The 19465-nt window shown below is 41.2% G+C and overlaps 1 protein-coding gene across 2 annotated transcripts in view; it reads left to right on the top strand.

The window, feature by feature from the left end:
• Positions 1–13748: 13748 nt before the first annotated feature.
• Positions 13749–19465, top strand: part of KCNIP4 (potassium voltage-gated channel interacting protein 4) — a 1061619-nt gene continuing 1055902 nt past the window's right edge. The window contains exon 1 of one of the 2 annotated variants that reach the window (XM_070506139.1): positions 13749–13958. In XM_070506139.1, the coding sequence (XP_070362240.1) occupies positions 13898–13958 (61 nt within the window). In that variant the 5' untranslated portion in view covers positions 13749–13897. The remainder of the gene's footprint in view (positions 13959–19465) is intronic. The other variant, XM_044767769.2, reaches the window with a different exon arrangement.

Raw genomic sequence — 19465 nt, forward strand, 5'->3', positions numbered from 1 at the left:
AGCAACGTTTTAAATGGCACCTTTGTTCTTGCTATCCTTTGTTAAATGATTGCCACGTATGGGGAAGTTAAGAAAATCATTTCTGTAGCTGTCTCCACTAGTGTTCTTATCACAAAGGCAAAGAGAGCTCTTGTTAAATGAATACGAGGTAAAGTAAGACGAGATACAGCCCTCTTGGGCTAATATCTAAACTCTTAGTTCCTATTTGCTTTGCTTTGCCTCTACAATTTTATTTGCTGAACTGTAAAATTTCTTATAATTTCTTAATTACAAATAAATATCCTTCCGGGGAGGAAAACAGTATTGTGAGTGAAATTAAAAGTAAATATATTAAACTTATCAGAGAAAATGGAAGTTAATGAAGGCGATTCCTTCATTACTATATACTTCATGTGTGTATAAAACAATGAGATTGATTTGTTTTTAATAAGAGCCAGGACTACAAAATTACAAAGGCTTCATGTTGTTATTTTGAAGTTCCAACTAGATTTTGGCCTCTGGAAATTTTATCACCCAGATTGATTTTATCACCCACATTGATAATTTTGTTAATCTGATTTGTGTCTCAATGCTATTTTCCTAGGCTTTAGAATGAGTAGTCAAGACTCAGATGAACTTGTCCATAATAAGTACAGAACCTCAGTGCAGACCGGTGAAGAGGAGAGAAAAGCTAGAATGAGGCAAGCTTGTGCCTCAGAAAACAGAGTTTTAGCTCTGGTCCCCAAGAAAGGTGTTAGAAAGTCCACATGATCATGCCTAACGGGACACAGGGAGCTGGGCCTTCAGTTAGTGCTTGGCACACCAGTAAGAGTCTTCAGAATGGAGTGATACACACCACCAGGCAAACAGTAAGATTTGGTGAATCATAGTCTGGGCTTTAATTGTTCTCTTTTTCCAAGTGTTCCTGAGATGAGCCTGCCTCCCAAGAAATATAGCATTGTATTTAGTCATTAGGGTATGTGATCTTTTTATACATTTTGGTGATAGTTCTAGTCTGAGAGGTAGATGGAAACATGGGAAGCATGTTAAAATTTGCAACTAGCTTTCTCTTTGGTGCATCGTAAAGAGTTGTTTGGCTGTTGGGATAAGGATGGGGCCGCTGACCTTCTCCGGTGGATAGTGCAAACACTTTTTCATTATCATCCAATTTCAAAGAATGCTGAGAACACAGTTGTGCTTCAGAAGACAGAATCTTTTCTTTTCTTGGGGAACAGGGATTCAATTTTCTTGCTGCTGATAATTTGGGCTAAATGTGACCAGAATGTTCCTGACTGTCCATCAAGTTTCAATGTTAGAGACATGATGATAATAAGGGCAGGGATATGAGGTGTATCCTGGGTTGGAACCTGGGAGGAAGGGATTATGGAGGAGCATTTGAGTGGTCAGGGTGCTGGAAAGTGCCTGAAGTAGTGCTGCATACCAGCATGTGTCAGGGGAAACGAGAGGACAGGTGTTGGGGACACTGTAAGTTCAAGGCCAGATTTGCCTTCTGAACTTCACTGAGAGTCCTTGCCATTCATCCATCTGAGCTTGTGAATGGGAACTAAACCAATTGGGCAGCCACCTCAGGAGAGAGAGCAACCTCTGAGAGAAAGGATAGTCTTCGCTGTCCACAAGACCACCGTAGAACCAAATGGAATCCTGAAACTTAGTGGGGTGTTGGGGAGAGGCATCTGCACTTAGAGATTGAACTGAGCATTCTTCAGCGTGGGCACTGGAGTTTGGACACCTCTGTTAATGATTCTTTCTTTCCCCTGAATATCTCCAGGAAGTGAGTACTCCACAACCCTCCTCCTGCCCCTTCCTTCCCAAAAGTAGTGTGCAGATCAGCCTCAGTAATGCTCCAGGTAAAGCTTACACAGTATAGTGCTTTCACTGTGTGAAAACAGTGATGTGTTCTTCTCTGTGTGTTGTGCCTTGAGGTGCAGAAAGGATAACTCAGGGACAAAGAAAGAATCATTCATCCTTTGATTGAACAGATCTTTTTATTGAGTGACTACTTAGTCTAGGCACTGAGGCTGGCATTGGATAGCCATTTGTCCTAAACCAAAATGTGATTCCAGTCCTCCTGGACACTACAGTTGTGTGTTTTTCTGTACGTGTGTGTCTGTGTGTTTTGGGAGATGGTCATTAAACAAATACACAAAAAATATGTATTTACAATTTGTGATAAACCTGAGTAAGAAAGGATCAAAGTGGTTTACAGGAGAAAAAGAAATGAGGCAACTGGAAGAGTGCATCTGTCTAACTTTACACTGAGCGCTGAGGAACTCTGCACTCATGTAGCACCTTTTCCTGTTACAATGCTCGCATCATGCTTTTTGGCTCTATTACAATTTTGTGCACTGGTGTTCATTTTCAGAAAATGACCTTTAATCCCAAGCATGGTTTGCACTCATTTCTAACAATCTAAAACCATTGCATTCTGGTTGGCTACCAAAAACGATGATTATATTTTACCATCTGATTAGTTATTGATCCATGATGATGTACCATTAGCTAAATTTCTATTAATTAAAAAAATAACGTTCTCATGCTCACCTCGTATCACAAATTGTCTCGTTACCATTATTCTTTTGATGATACTTACTGTAAGGCCCTTTTATTCATTGGACAGCTGGATCATTGTAAATTGTTCTAAGATCTAACATATACAAATATGCAAATTACTAAGGTCTTTTTCACACACCATCACATTTAAATCTCATTTCACTATGGAGAAGACTTGCCTCTCCCATCTTACAGAAGAGAAAACTAATGGTAAAAGAAGTTCAATATCAATCAAAAGTTATACAAATATAACTGGGAAATGTAAAAACCCAACTCATCTAACTCTGGAGTCAGAGTTGGTTTTCCTGTTGGCCTAGCTTTCTCTGCTACCCATGCAGGTTTGTTTTTAGGCCCAGCAGGCTTCTTCTTTCACACTTTGATTATTCTTGCATTGATACACTTTATTAATGGTTTTTAGACTTTTTTTTTCGACTCCTTTCTATTTGTCCTCTTAGCTGGCAGTTCCATGTTATCATCTTGCCAGTGAAGCTAGTTGTGTTGGTAAAATCCTTCATCTCTCTTTACCTCAGTCTTTTCTTCTGTAAAATGAGCCTTTGGTGGCACCTGCCTCACATAAATATCAAATGAGATAATTTATAATACATGTAATATATATAAGATGTTTTTAAAAGTGCCTGCCACATAGTAATTGTTTAGCAAAGGCTAGTTTTGAATCTTTCTCTCTCGATATTAGAAACTCATCATTTCTTTTTTTCCAAACATGGCTTTAAAAAAAATAAGGAATACTCCCTTGGGTTATTTCTTATTCAATACCAGTGGTTTCAATGGTCTTCAATAACCTATGGGTTATTTCCTATTCAGTATAGAACCCTTACTCTTTAAATGCCGTCAAAATGCTCAAACCTGCAAGCACGTGAACTGGATAAAAATGAGCTGACTCATGGAATCTTAAGGTTCCAGAAAGCTCCACTCATCAAAGTCCACTTCAAAACTCTCTTTGGAGGGTTTTCTCAGTCCCTGATTTACTGTATAAATGAACTTCTGCCTCTGATGTTTTTTAGATGGAGACTGGATTTAGGTTGCTGAACTGGCCCCATCATCAGATGCTGGTTTCAGTAACTGCCCTGGCTTGGCAACTGCAGTCAAGAAGCACTGCCTACCCTGCATCCAGCTCTTCTTTTTCCAGAAAAAAGGGATAATTCATCAGTACCCTTCCTTTCTCCTCATACTGTCTTCAGCTTCTGACCCATTTATTACTCATTAATACATCTCTACAAGTGAAGCTGGAGGATGCTTGAATTGCCCTGATTTAGAAATGCCAGCCAAAATTGTGAAGGCAGATAAAGTTGGAACAACTGATTAAAAGGAAATCCTTGAATCAGCAGATATGACTTACGGCATTCCTACCTCCTTTTGTCATAGGAATGCAACAGGGACTCTACAGTGTAGTGAAAAAAAACAAGGTCTATGAACTTGGCGAGTGCTGACTGCATGTTGGCTTTGCCAATGATCAGACTTGTGATCTCAGATCACCACTCTAAACCTGGGCATCCTCATTTGTCAAATGGAAAGGAAATCTGACATCTTATAGGTAGTTGCTAGACATAATAAAAAGTGCCAGTTACAGAGTTTGGCATATGATGGGTGCTCAAAAATGGTAGCTCTTATTATTATCTGGAAATACCAATTATGCATCACTTTAGTCTGCAAAATAAAATGATGTCAATTTTCAAAGAGCAATCTTAAATATATGAACAAGACGTTGCTTATTAATCCTTGTAAGAAGGTCACTAATGATCTCCTTGCCCCTAAATACAACAGATAAGTTACTTCAGGCCTCTGTGTACTTGACATACTGTAGGCACTGCCTCCTTGGAAAATTTCTTTTCTTGGTTTCCACGGCACAGGGCTGGCTAGAATTCTGATAACATGCATTTGGAAAGTGGCTACAATCCTGTGTCCAGTCCCACTTCTTCAGTGGGGCAGACTGAGGTGATTATCTTCCATTCGAGGAGTGACGGGGTGGGATGAGAGAGAATTACTAAGTCGTCCCTCCCCTACCCGACACCCTGTGATTTTGGGGGACTTTTTCAGTTTAGTGTATGATCAGTTGATATAATTTTCACTCTCTTTAGTAATATGTTTTTTTTATGATTGTGATAGTGATTGAGACATCTATTTTTCCCCATCTACCTCACAATAACATAACTCCATTTATTACAAATCTACATTTTTTTCAAGATTGGATTTTTTGCACCCCATTCATCATGTTAAGCTAGGGTTTAACAGTATTTGCATTCTGCAGGATCTTGCACTAGAATCTTTTTTCATTCTGCACAGAGGAGCATAGTTACTTCATGGTTAGCAGCGTGGGCTCTATAGCCATGAGCTGGATTGCCCAGGTTTATATGCTGGCTCTAAGCACTGTAACTTTGTGCTTTAATTTCCCCATCTGTAAAATGGTATAATAATGATATTACCTCATAGAATTGTTGTGAGAATTAAACTTGTTAAATAATGTAAAGTGTTTTAAAATTGTTCCCTGTACATAACAAATGTCTAATAAACACTATATGTTATTAACATTATTCCACATATTTTCCCTGGACACTCTTCTCCATATACAGATAACATACATGTCTATTTCTCCAACCCTGTCCCTCTCTGGGACTCCAGGCAAATTCTCACCTCACAGTTGTGTATATTCATTTGGATGTAGTCCTGTAGACATCTCAAACTCAACACATCCAAATCAAGACATCGTTTCTTTCCCTAAAATGCTTTCACTTTGTGACTTCCCCAGTTCAGGTAATGGTACCATCATCCAAGCAGCGTCTAAGCCAACCTGGGCATCCTCATGACTCCTTCATCATCACAGTTACTAGTCATCATGTTCTGTCTTTTAAATATCTTTCCTTCATCCCCATTGCCTCTCTGTTAGTTCAGGTCAACATTCTTCATTGTTTGGTCACTGCAAGACCCTTGCAAATGATCTCCCTGCTTACAGTGTTGCCTGATTCTAATCCTTTTTCTTCATGGCTGCCAGAGTGATGAATCTACTGCTACCTCTGGCAGGATCTAAAGCCAGAATCTGAACCTATTAATCTGTGGATTGAGCCTTTCAATGGGCTGCTAATGTCTCTGATTAAAGCCTAAATCCATAGCTTGGTTTTAAGACCTACACAGTCTGGCCAAAGTTCACCTCTCCTGGCACAGAACTTGGCTTTCAATGCTCCAGCCCAGGGAACTCTGGGCAGCTCTCTGAATGTACCTTTAGCTTTCTCAATCTCTAGGACTTTGCATATGTGGTCTCTTTTACAGGGAGTGTTCCTGTCCTTTCCTCCTCTTCAGGTGTTTAATTCATCCTAGCCAATTAGGATGTGGACTTGACATTAATTCTTCTGTGAAAGCTTCTCTAACACACAAGGTTGAGTTAGGGGCTCTTCTGAAATCTTCCCACAGCACAGAATCAGCCCTCTGTGACACTTGTATAATAGTGTAGTTATTATGCTTATTGGCTATGGAGCCAGACTGCCAGGTTTGAATCCTGGCTCTGTCACTAGCTTGAAAAGCTTAGACCAGTCACTTAAACTCTCTGTGGCTCAGAGATATTAATAATATCTCCCTAGAGGAGATTGAGAAAATGGTCACAAATTCTTCCTCTCCCTGTATATACCCTTTTGTAATATGACTTCATCATTTCCCCCATCAAAGGTAGACTTTCTTCCCCCACTGAATCTGGGTTGGCCTTGTGATTTGTTCTAGCCAATGGGACAGTAAAAAATATGTCTCAAGCAGAGGCTTGAAAAGTGTTGTATGGTGTACCTACAGTACTCACATAGTTGTACCTACTCTCTGTTGATGTTCTTAGGAACTCTGCAACCATCACCAGATAAAGAATTACAAGCTAGTCTGCTGGATGATGAGGGAGACATGCTCTGGTTGTCTCCACAACTCCAACCAACAGCATGACATGTGAGATGACTATATCACTGCCAGCTAACCACAGATGCATGAGCAAGTAGCTGAAGACCACCTAAATTTGCAGACCACAGAATTGTGATCTAAATAAATGACTGTTAAGCCACTAAATTTGGGGGATGTTTCTTATATGGCAAAACTAATTGATATACACTTTTATGGGTCTGTGAGGATTTGATAAGTTAACATGTACGAAGTGCATACTGAGTGCTATTTAAGGATTCACTCTTCTTACTACAGCTGCTTACTTACTTGTATAGATCCACCAGTAGACTGTGAGCTCCTCGAAGGTAGGAGCTCTGTCTTTTCCTCCATTATATCCTCTGTACCTAACACAGTACCTGACTTTATGTATGCTGAGTGAATGAATACATGGTCTTGAGGTTTGGTTGATAAGCATAGCTCTTGCTTATAGATGCAGAGATAAGGTTCAGAGATAATGGAACATACCTCTTCACTTGTGCATCTCCATCAGTCTGCCCCTATGCTATTTTACAGCACCAAACTTTTATCTACTAAAACATTTGAGTTGAGATATTTCACCTACTACCAACATTTTCCCAGTATAATTTTATTGCTATTTATGCAGTTATGCTGTCTTACTCATCCAAGTATTCTTTTTCCTAAGAGAGACCAAAAAAGGTCTTTCAAACAATTTATGAATTTTGTTTAACTGAACTTTGGTTATATATGAATGAATGGAAGAGAATATTTTGATAGCTGTTCTAATCACTGTGGATAAAATGTAGATACTTGCCAAAAATCAATAAAGGAAATAAAACACAAATGACTTGTCACCTCAGGCAGCCTTGTTACCCAGTAGTCCAATCATAGCATGATCTTATTTCTCTATCCCCATGTCCTCCACCCATGCCCTGAATTCTCATTGACAACTGTCTGCTTCCATGATTAGGAAGCTACTTTTCATTGCATTTCCCCAAACTCTCTCCAAATCCCAAAGTGCTTGTTTCATGAGCCCTCACCATCCCAACATAGTTAGATGTTAATTCTTTGATACCATTTGTTGACGTCACTCATCTAAAAGGTTCTGGACTTCTGAAAACCTAATGGCGTTGAAACTTTGAAGGTCTCAGTCTTCTCTTTTCATCTCTTTTGTCCATTTGTTGACAGTTGTTAAGTAACACCTGAACTTGAGCATCAAATACTTCATCTATTTTGACAAGTGTGTACGTGGCAATTTCACTATTCAGTTCTGACAGAATGTCAGATCTAGTTTTGAATTATCCAGGGTTAGAACTCTGGCAAATTTTTTTACCTTAATCTGAAAAAAAATAGATTCTTGTCCCTCTACAACATTTCTAATTTATATAAAGAACTTTAATTTTACTAATACATTTTAAAACAAAACAAATTGAACATATTTCTCCAAAATGCTATTTTATTGAAAAATCTTACATATACCAAGGTAATTAACTTCCTTATCAGTAATACTATGCAGTACTCTGAACCACGCACACATACACAAAGAAATGCATATTTTCCATTTTTTTGTCTTTAAGGACTTAACCTGTTTGAATCAGCTATTTGAAGTAAACAGTGATTTAGAATGAAATCCAGTTTTCAGTTATGTCCAACTTTTGATTACAAAGAACACTCTAGAAACAGGTTCATTTAGTTACAGTGAAATCATTTTTGGACAGTTTCATTCAATCTGCTAGTAGATAAACCAACGGATTCTTACTCCTCAAGGAGCTATTTTTAGTCTAAATGCTGTACAATGAGCAAGTAAATACAAGGATAAGAGGTATAAAGTGGTTGGAATGTAATGAACCTAGCCCTTAATTAGAACATATAGTTCAATTACAGAACCTAGAATATGGAATTCAGGTAAAATCTTTTAAGCATTAATGTCATTAACAATATTAACTTTCAGTTGTTGCTCTCTGGTTAAACTAAATCTCCATTCCGAAGCAAATCTCCTAATCACTTCTCCTGCCACAGAGAGAATGTAGCCAGTGGATTTCCTGAAGTCCACAAGTCAGGGGGTATGCAGCTAAGAGATATAATAACTTTACATTTATAATGTGGACTTACACTGCAAGACAAGTTGCAAGGCGAACCTGAATTTTGGTGCTTAGAGAATTGCAGATCATTTGGCAGTACTCCAGCTTATATAAACTTGGCAAGGCTTATGGCACCAAGTGCTGGAAAACGTCAGATGATGAGTTTGTGTCCCAGGTGCATCCCATGCTCCGTGTGAAAATTCAAGTAAGTTGCTTCCTTTCCATGGGCTTTAGTTTCTTCATCTGGAAAATGGGGATAGTAAAATTGGACCTGTCTACCTTTCAGAGTTGTAAAGACCAAATCAGCTCCTGAATATAGAAATCTGACAGGAATGTCAGAATTAACCTTCCTGCCCTAAGATGTTTATCTCCCTTTTGTCTCATCAAGGCACACGACTTTCCCCTGTTATCAGAAAGTTCATTTTACGCCACTTGACTTTTATGAAAGCCCTATATTAGCACGTACCTGTTTTTGCTAACCTGAAGAAATCTGAAGAGGATTTTCGCTTTTATGAAAAAAAGGCAAAAAGTGAAAATAGCCATCAGTGTTAGTTTTGCATTGAGTCCTGGTAGAGGCAGGGTGCGCCCAAAGCAGCCCGAGTGGCGGTCCCAAGGCCCTTCCCTGGGAACTACACTCAGCATCTCAGCATCAAGTCGCCATAGTTTTGAACTGTATCTGTGAGCATCTGTGCTTCATCTCAATTTATTTTGGTAGTTTATTTTTTGGGTCTGGGAATGCTCAAAAAATTTTCCCATGTAAGTTAATGGTAATTGCTTCTTTGCTTTATGCCATTTTCTGCTTACAGCGAGTTTCATAAGAACACTCTACTTTTGGATGGTGGGGTCGGGGGGAAGCTTGGATTAATATTCCCTTTAATGTGAGGACCTTAAAGTAGATTATTTTTCCTGATTATTATAATACTGAGAGATCAAGACTAGCAAAGATATTTGCAGGTGTAGTCAGATGATCAAGGTTGTTGATATTTGCTATTTGAAACCTAATGAGGCAATAAACAGTTCTATCCATTTGCGTAGGGACTCTCACAAAAGTTAGACAGCATTGTCTCACCAGGGGGAATATGCGGTGAATTGGTGTGACTATAGCACTAGCCTCCTCTCGTGCTCAGTGAGCTCTGCCTGCCTCCCAGGAGCTCGAGTAACTACAGCAGTATCTTATTGAGCAGCGCCTCTCACATTTTAATCTGTATACCCAGAACCACTTGAGGATGTTGTTCAAATGAGGATCCTGATTCAGGAGGTTTGGGGCAAGGCTCAAGACTCTGGATTTCTGCCAAGCTCCCAGGTGATGCTGGTACTGCTGGTGATCTCTGCTGCAGAGTAGTGATTTCTCAAAGAATGGTCTTGGGCTGTGTGTTAGTCTGCTTGGGCTGCCATGACAGAATAACACAGACTGAGTGGCTTAAACAATGGAAATTTATGTGCTCACAGTTCTGGAGACTGGAAAGTTCACGATCAAGTTTCCAGCAGGATTTGGTTTCTGGTGAGGGCTCTCTTCCTGGTTTACAGACGGTGGCTTTGTCCTCATGTCGCCTTTCCTCTGAGCCATCTCTCTCTCTTCCTCTTAAAAGGCCACTAGTCCTATTTAAATCGTGGACTTCAGTTAATAATAACGTATTATTGGTCTATCAGTTGTAACAAATGTATCACACTAATCTAAGATATTAATAATAGGGACAACTGGGCAGTGGAGAGAGAAGGGGTATATGGAAACTCTGGGTACTTTCTACTCAATTTTTCTACAAAACTTATCTAAAAATAGTCTATTAATTAAAACAGTTAGATTCAAGACCTCTCCCCTACACTCAGTGAGTCCATCCTGAAGGCTGGAGCACAGGTGCTTTGAAACCAACCCTTTAGGTGATTCTTATGTACACTAAAGTTTGAGACCTGTCAGGTAGGAATTGAAAGCTCCAGTTTTGTAATCGGATGTATGTGGGTTCAAATCTCAGCTGTACTTCTTCACAGCTGGCTGATCTTGGGCTACTTACCCTCTACTTACCCTCTCTGAGTCTCAGTCTCATTTTAAAATCAGGGTGAAAATAGCTCTACAAAGTGATTTGCTGGGTATTAAGTGACATAATGATGTAGATTTTTTAACACAGAGTATGGTGCATAGTAAGCCTCAATAAATACTAGAAGTTTTACTATTATTGTTATTGTTTAAGTCCTAGTGAGCAAGAGAGAATCATACTGAAATGTGAGAGGCTTTCAGAAAAGACCAGGCAATTAATGGACTACTCAATAAAAGGTCAGGACAATAATAATGGTGACTTTGGATGCTTCTACCGCATCCCAAGGTTTATATCTCACTTTCATTACCCTGCTTGATCCTGACAACAACCTTATGAAGCAGAAATTCCCATTTTAACAGATGAGCAACTGAAGCTTAGTGACTTTCTGAGGACACAGTGCTGGGAAATGTCAGAGCTCAGAGCATCTAAATCCTAGTCCACGGAGGTAGTGCAGTGTGGTAATTGAGTTTGAGGGCACTTCGGTCAGACTGGTGGGTTCAAATCCCAGAGATTTTAATTACTATTGGTGTAAAATGGGCAAACCAGCTCATGTCTCTGAGTCATACTTTCTTCATTAGCTGGATAATAACAGTGCTTACTTTGTAGTGTTTTCTAAAGATTAAATGCAATAATGTTCATAAAACCTGAGATTAATGGCTGACACATGGCAAGTTTAGTATTTCTGCAGTCATTTTTTAAAATGGTTCTTTGAGGGAACAATATGCATCCACGTTACACGAAGAAAAACCAAAGATTAGTCAGGGAAGATGGGGGAATCTTCGCGCATTCGTCTTGGAGGGCTGGAGCGGGGGAGACGGGCTAGGATTGCTACAGCTTCGAAGGAGGAGCAATGGGCTGGCACAACATGCTGTGGCAGATGAATCTCTTCTCTATAACTGTTTGAGACATCTGAAGCATCAGTAAGGAGATGCTACAAGCAAGGCAGAGTCACCCTGGCCCTTCAGTCCCAAATATCAGATATGACAGTAAAAGTGGCAGAAAAATCTTCCCTTGGCAATGACTGAGGATCCACATAAAGAGATTCTAGAATGAATTACGTGGTGGCTAAGATCCTACACAAATATTCTGGAAACAACATATTGCAAACTTCTTGAGCACAGTGTCCACTTTACCTGATTTTGTTACTTTTCATACAACTAATCCATAGGTAGATACCTAGTGGGATCAAAATACTCATTGGATAAGATTTGAGAAGTGGATTGGCCCAACAAATGTTCTGTATATTCTGTCAATGGAAGAGGAGTTCTGTATTACTTTCCATATTATGAAGGAAGGTTGGGTAGACCTGTTGTGGAAAAGGCAGTGATGCCCTTTCTTCTTCAAGTTCATCATGATAAAACATAACGATGATGATAATGATGATAGCTAACTATCGTGATGATAATAAGGATGACAGATCTTACTGAGTTCTTTCTATGTGCCAGGAACCATTCTAAACACTTTACATACGTTGCTTCATTTAATCTTTCCCAATAGTTAATTGAAGACTATTATTTTCTACATTTTAGAGATGAGAAAGAGAAGTGAAGTTATTAGCCCTTGGACACACAGCTGGTAAGAGTTGGAACTGGGAATCTGACATAGGCTGCTAGAGCTGAATCAACGCATGAAGGTAGCTTTAGAAGTTATCTGATAGAAAATGATGGAATTTAGAGCTAGACAGGGGTTGATGATCATCTACAGAGTACAAGTTCTGAGAATGGTTTCTGGAAAGAGTTGCTGCAGAACTAGAGATTCCGGTGTGCCAGGCACTGCCTTAAGCCCTTTACATCTATCAATTTCCTTAAATCCTCACAACAAACGAGTAAAATAGTTACCATGATGATCCCATTGTTACAGCTGATGTAAATAATTTGCACCAAGTCACAATATTAGTAAGCAGTGGAATTAGGATTTGAACTGAAGCATGGGTGGGGTCATCAGCATCAGTGCCCTTAACCACAAACTAAAAGGAAAGTAGGAGTTGTCAGGAGAGACCAAGTAAGTCACTCACAGGATTAGGGGTGGGGAGAGGGCAAGAAAATGTCACTTGAGACTTTCTTGGAGTAAGGGACAAGATTTCAGCTGGTGACAGTGTGTGTAAAAGGTGGCTGGGTGACGTACAGGGAGAGTGCACGGTTTTGTGAACTCTTAGAGATGGCTTCAATCCAAATGATGGTCAGTGGACCAAGCAGTTGAGAGTGGAAAGGAATTTTAATGAGGTTTATCCAGAGAACTGGTCGTCTCGACCTTCTCAAAAGAGCCTTCATGCACTTCACTATTGGGGACAGAGAAATCAGTGTTTTAATTTTGGTTTTCTCAAGTAGTAACCATGGCCACAAGTGGTTTGTTGGTTTGTCTTTATCTTCCCGAACATTCTCCCCTTGGTTTGCTGAAGAAGGCCAATGACATAGTGATGAATGCCCCCCGGGGCGGTGAGCAATACCTCCTGCAGAGCTGCTGGGAGCCCTCAACTGAAACCTTCCCTATAGAAGCTTGTCCGAAACACCTCCCAATCTCCTCCACCCCCCTCTCTCCAAGGCGGCGTTCTTCACCTCGTCCTTGGCCCGTGCACCTTGGTATGAAGAGCCAGTGTTTCCTACCACCTAGCCAAATCGCATGACTGGTTCTAGCTTAAGTTGGGAAAGTTTCCTGTCTAGGAGTTCCTGGCGCACTGCCCGGTTCTGGAGAAGGGCATCTCCTTGTGCTTGCCTGCTGGTGTCCTTTGAACACAGCCTAACTTCGTGCAGCAACATCTCGAGTCTAGCTGTTTGACTTTGAGCCCCTGGGGAATCTAGCAGCCCGTTCTTGGCAAAGGTGCGGTGCCATCGAGCCCCTCCCCAGGGCCAGGTGATGTGCACAGCAAGAACGGATCCCGGAGGCACCGCTCATAACGCGCTGGCAACTTTCGGAGGGGTCCCTGCCAGGCCCTAAGTCGCCTCTGGTCTCTTTAGGGTCTGGCTGCCCCGTTGTTAGAGCCACCGCGCTAGCCCCCTATCCAGTGACGCGGCAGCAGGTGGCAGGGGCGGCGCCCTGGCGTGCGGGCGGGCGACCGGAGGGGCGCCCCCCTCTCTGGCTCGCGGGGCACGACGCCCGCTGCCTGGCCGCCCGCGCCTCGGCCGCCCCCGCCGCCCAGCGCCGCGCCGAGCCCCCGGCGCCCCCCGCCGGCCTCCGCCCGCACCTGCAGCCCGCGCCGCGCGCCTGCCCGCGCCGGCTCCGGTTCTCGCTCCCAGCACCGCGGACGCCCACGGGTCGAGCGGCGAGCGCGCTCGGGCGCCAGACCCATCGACAGACGCCCCGGAGCCGGTTGACTCTCGAGTCCCGCTCCTGCACCCTGCATCCCCAGAGATGAATGTGAGAAGGGTAGAAAGCATCTCGGCTCAGCTGGAGGAGGCGAGCTCCACAGGCGGTAGGATGCAATAAGCATGCGAGCGGGCGCCCCGCTTCCACCCTTCTTTCCTTGCAAGCTGAGACCCGGACCCCTTCCTCGGCTGGGGACGCTTGTTGCCTTTGCTGCATGAGAAATAGTCACCTAGGCGGGACTGGGAAGGAGAGGTTTGGAACGGCGGGAATGGGGGTGCAAAGGGGAGGGGGTGCACGCAAGGTCCAGGTCGGGGAAGAAGAGATGTTTGAAGCGTGTGTGAAACTCGCGGGTGGAAGGGTCCCCTGCGATCCTGTACCTACTTTTGCCTTCTCTGAAAATTTCCGATGTTGTTTACGCATCTCCCAGGTGACTTCAGACCACATACTTCCTTCGCCTAACACCTGGGGATAAATGAGCTGAAATAGTATTGATCCTCTCCCTCCACTTTTTCTTGATGCTCCCAAACATTTCTTCATTAAAACTCTGTTTCCGTCCCCTGGTAATGTACAGGCGAGTGTTTCCCAGGTCAGGTTCTTGAGCAGGAGCGTATTCCTTGTTTTATTGCCAGCTTCAGTTTAGTGTGTTCAGAGAAAATGGTCCTCAGTGACACTTGCAAATAATTTATGTACAGTACAGCCTTGGAAAGGTACCGGGCACTCTTGTGCAAGGTGGTTGGCTTTTAGAGTATCATGCATTCTGCGAAAGCGGGGAAAAGACGTGTTCTATTGAGTTTAGTGGACTCTATAGTGAAATAAGGGACCAGATTCCTCCCCCCCAACAATGCGTTTTTTGTTGAATTGATTTGTTCTTAGGTGGCTTTGTGTATACAATTTTTTTTTAAAAGGAGCCGGAAATTGAAGGTGGTTATAGAGAACACAAGAGTGATAGCAAGCTGGACATTTCCCAGATTATATAAGTGGAGGGGTCACACACATATGGCTACAGCATAGTTTGGATTTATAGGATGAAAAACTTAAACTTGAAGCCTGTAAAGTTGCAAGGGAAGAGGTTATTTCCACATTCTTCTTGTTTATATCTGGGGAAATAGAGTCACTCCACAACGTGAGCCTGTCACTCTACTTGATAGACATTGGGAAATGTACACTTTCCCTTTCTTCCCTTCCCTCCAGTAGTTAAGGTCGTTGTAACTGGGAGAACATTAGTCTTATTTGAGTGTGAAATTTTAAAGAGAAAAGCCTTGGCCCTTTATAGGATGGAAAAAATAATATGACCATCACCTTTAAAGCCCCAAACTTGTACTGATGTTTAATTCTGGTTTCACTTGTGGCAATAGTTCCCACTCGTTATGAAAGAAGTATGTCTAGGGTATATCTTAAGAGGGATACTCATAATCTTTAAGAGATTAAGTTTTTCCAAAATGTCATTTTAAGCGGAGAGGGTTGAGTAGTTGTTGAGTTCATAGGATCTCTGTCTTTGCAGTTCATTTGACTAAGAATAGGTTAGAGAGCTCACTGTCCCTTTAGGGACTGCACTCATGCACAAGGCAGCGGTGGGAACTCAAAGACAGCTCAGGCTGTAGGAACATAGGTCTGGGGAACTGGGTGGCCTGCATTGTTCAGCTTCTCAGTGAATAACAGCTTTTTGGCTGGACTCAGTCTTTAATGGGCCAGGTGGGGTTGAATCAGCATGTCCAGTCTAGTCACAGTGCCATAGGTGGCCACAATCTCTACTTGTCAGAAGAAATGAGAAACAAAGATGAAGTCACATCTGGGGAGTATGATATGTTAAAAAAAAAAAAACAAAAAAAACTTGTAGTACCATGTCTGGAATCAGCATGTGTTCATTGTTCGTTTGGAGAATAGAAAGATGTTGATTTCTATCTTGGCTCAGGTGAGGCTGAAAGTGAAGAGTTTTCTGCCTCGAATTGATCTGACACCTGTTTCTTGAATTGTATCCACATGTTTTTAGAGTTAAGCATCATGAGAAGAATAAAGAAAAAGATAATTTGGAGCATCTCTTTTGCTCTTGGTGTTATTGTTTCAAGGTTTATATTAGGGAATGATCCCCATATATATAGTCTATATTATTTTCACCAAACATAAACTTTAGTACTTTGGACTTTTTGCTCAGGTATATAGGGTGGTCTTTACTAATCCTGGGATAAGAAAGGATTGTCATTTTTTAAGGTTTGAACTCTACCTTCAGTTCTTGTTTTAAAACAATAGACCCTGCCTCTTATTTCCTTTCAAATAAGTGGGACATTTGCATAACTTCCCAAATGATCATGATGACTTTTCCTTGAATGTATGCCTCTTGGCTGGGGTTGAGAAAATGATTTAATCAGAATTTAAACAAAATTTAACTGGAGATCAGACCGAGAGGAATGTATGAAGATGAGAAGGAAATCAGGAATTGGAGAAGTGTGCATGTGTAAGAACTTCTATGTGTATTTTACTACCTGACCCCTAGAGCCAAAATATATGAAAAATGGTTTGCTGAGAGATGAATGAGAAAATGGTACAAAAGGAAAAGTTGGAAGAGACGTGGGGGAAAGATGGGGGCCGCGTTGAGTTGCGTTGCTAAAACTTTATAATAATATAGCTAAAGAAGTTCATTCCATGCTCTGTTTTCAACAGATAATGCATTTAATATGTTAACTGATCAACAGCACTTCTGAGTCACTGTAGCTTACACTTTCAATGCCACAGAATACAGAAAGTGGACACACTGTAAATAAGTACATACAAGTGGAGAAAGTTTCTCACGAATGGTAGTGCTCACTTTTACCCTACCCTCTCATCAGCCTCCACATTACAGACTGCCCAGAATACATTTTTCATGTTGTTGTCTGTTCCCGTCATTTTGTTCCCCTGCTATAAAATCAAACACGACCCTGTTACCAGTGAAGAGTCTGAAGGAGATGATAATTCAACAGCATATTTGAAAGAGAATCAGAAATAAGATGAGAGGGAAAAAACCTACAAAATTATTCATTGGTGTCCTTAATTTGTGCTATCTAATGTAGGGGTGGCAGATGTTATGTGATGTAATCTGTAACTAAAAGTAGCGAGGGAAATGTGTGTTTCAGTAGTGTTGGAGGAGGTCACTGAGAGGACAGGATCACTGGTTGACCCGCCAACTGGCCCCGGGCACTCGGACGCTCCTCACCCCTCTCCTCTTCTTAGAATATGCCTTCTGCCCTCTCTTCTCACAGCCGGAGCTGTTTTCAAGGACTCCACCTTGAGAGAGTAATGTGTTGTAGAGACCGTTTGGAGGGTAGACATGACTAAACCTGGTTAAGGCCTCCATATAAACTTTTAAAATTCTGGTGGGGGAGGTGGAGATCTACTCATCTGGTAGCCTCCCAAGACAAGCCTTGTAAACGAGTTCCCTTGCTTATTAAACCTGCCACCTGCCGATCTGGAGGGGTCTGCCTCTTTCTTCAGTCTCTCTTGCACTCCGTGTATGGGCCAGTTTCAGATGAACCTTGGAAGCTCCTGAGTTTGTGAACCAACAGTAGTAGTGGAGTGAAAAATCTCTTCAATTTTGTGTTGCTGTTTGGTGAGTGTATTATGGCTCCGGCTTAAATTTTGTGTTTATTAAGGATAAGGCAAACTCAGATTAGTAATTCCACAAGGGTAATAGTGAAAAGATTATTTATTCTGAACCCAGGAAAAGCTTTTTATTGCACAGGCATTATTCTGTTTCTTTATGTTGTTAGATGTAAGAAGGTACTAAACAGATGATAGGATGAAGTATTGAAATTCAACAACCCTCCTCCCCCTGCTGCACTTTTTCTCTGGCCAATGCTTATGCAAAGTTTCATAAAATAAGGCTATGGATGGTTTGGAAATTAATGAGCCATGCAGTATAAAATGCATGTGCAAGATTTCTGTGGAATTGTAGATAAGACAGTCATCGAATCTTTTGAAGGTATATTTCTGGGCTTAAAGTATATGGTCCTTCTGGCTCTCTTTTTTTCCTTTTATTTGTTTTCCTTGTCTTCACTGGTTTTCTAGAACATGTGGATAATATTGCTTTTCAGTATTTCGTAGCAGAGTGTGCTTTTTTACTTGATAGCTTCCCTTTTTAAGGACTATTTCAAGCAGATTAAAGTGTGTGTGTGTGTGTATGTGTGTATGTGAGAGGGAGAGAGAGAGAGATGGAGGGAGGGAGAATGAGTGTTTAATTTGTTCAATGGCCCTTTACCATCCTTAAAAATGTTTTAAGGTTATATAACTATACCTGTCACTACAAGTTTATTCACCCTTGGGCATTGAATCACCTACTTATTTTTCAAAATTGTTCATTTAGTTAAAAGTCCTAATGGCTTTTTCTCAATTTACATCATCCTGAACTCAGTGTAATACTTCATGCGTTTATCAACACTCCGTGGAAGACTATGAACTCTATGACTTTGAGCAAAGCTATTGAATTTTGCCCACATCTCTATCCCCAGCATCTAGCATGAGGCCTAATATGTAACATTTGCTCAACAACAGATATTTGTTGAATGAATGTATTCTGTATTCTGTAACACTGTATTATTTATTTCCTCCTCCTTCTCTCAGATCTCTTTTTCTGATCCTTATTTCTTCCTTTGTCCATTTTGTGCAACTTTTCACAAAGTTCTGTCTTAATTACCTTCTCCCTCTATGCTCCCTTCCTCATCAAACTGTCGTTTTGATGCATCTTATCTTGATGTGGACATCTCCTTAATGTATAGCTCTGGCCAAATCCCTTTATAAAAATACCAGATGGACATTTTCCTGCCCTGATGATCATACCCATCAGCAAGTTTTACCAGCACTTCAAAGTCAGTATGTCTGAAAAGACATATCCTCTCTTCTAAGAACAATTTTCTCTCCAAATTTTGCTAATAGCGGCATCATTTTTTGAGGTAGGCAATTAAAAAAAATAAAGCAAGAGTATTTCCTTCTCTATGGTACTCCCACCTTGATCATTTCCTCCCTTCTATGTGGAATTAGTCACTGCACCTTATTGATTCTCTTCTAGCATTTGTGTCTAGTCCCTCCTCCAATTCCTACTGCACCACCCAAGGTGATCTTCTTATCGTCATTTCCCAGGCCATCTTGGCTGCCTCCTATTTGCAGTAAGTGCCACTCCTCACTTAAAACCAACCAAGTCTACTAAAACCTGATTTGAGTCAGATTATTCACCTGTTCAAAATTTTTTAATGCCTTCCCATTACTTATAGAACTAAAAATACTATTTCCTTAGTTTGTTAGTCAAGGCTCTCACAATACGGTGACTGTTCTCCATCCCAGCATTATCTTCCATGACTCTTCTAGGTCTATACCTTGACCTACTGAACTGGACTGTTCTCTAGTCCCCAGAGATATTGTTGTACCTACTGCTTAGAATGAGCTTCTTGGCCCAACACTACCCACCAAACATTGGTGAATGTTCAACATTGAAGACATCTGTTAAGACTCATGTCAAACGCATTGTCTTTCTCATGCAGCCTTACCGATTCTCCCCTGCTTCCTCCCCAAAGACTTATGCTGAATTTTCATAGGTAATTTTCCTTTTATTTTGACCTACAACTGAAAGACAAGACAGAATAAACT

Source organism: Equus asinus, chromosome 3 (genome assembly GCF_041296235.1).
Source record: "Equus asinus isolate D_3611 breed Donkey chromosome 3, EquAss-T2T_v2, whole genome shotgun sequence".
In the NCBI taxonomy this organism is placed as follows: domain Eukaryota; kingdom Metazoa; phylum Chordata; class Mammalia; order Perissodactyla; family Equidae; genus Equus; species Equus asinus.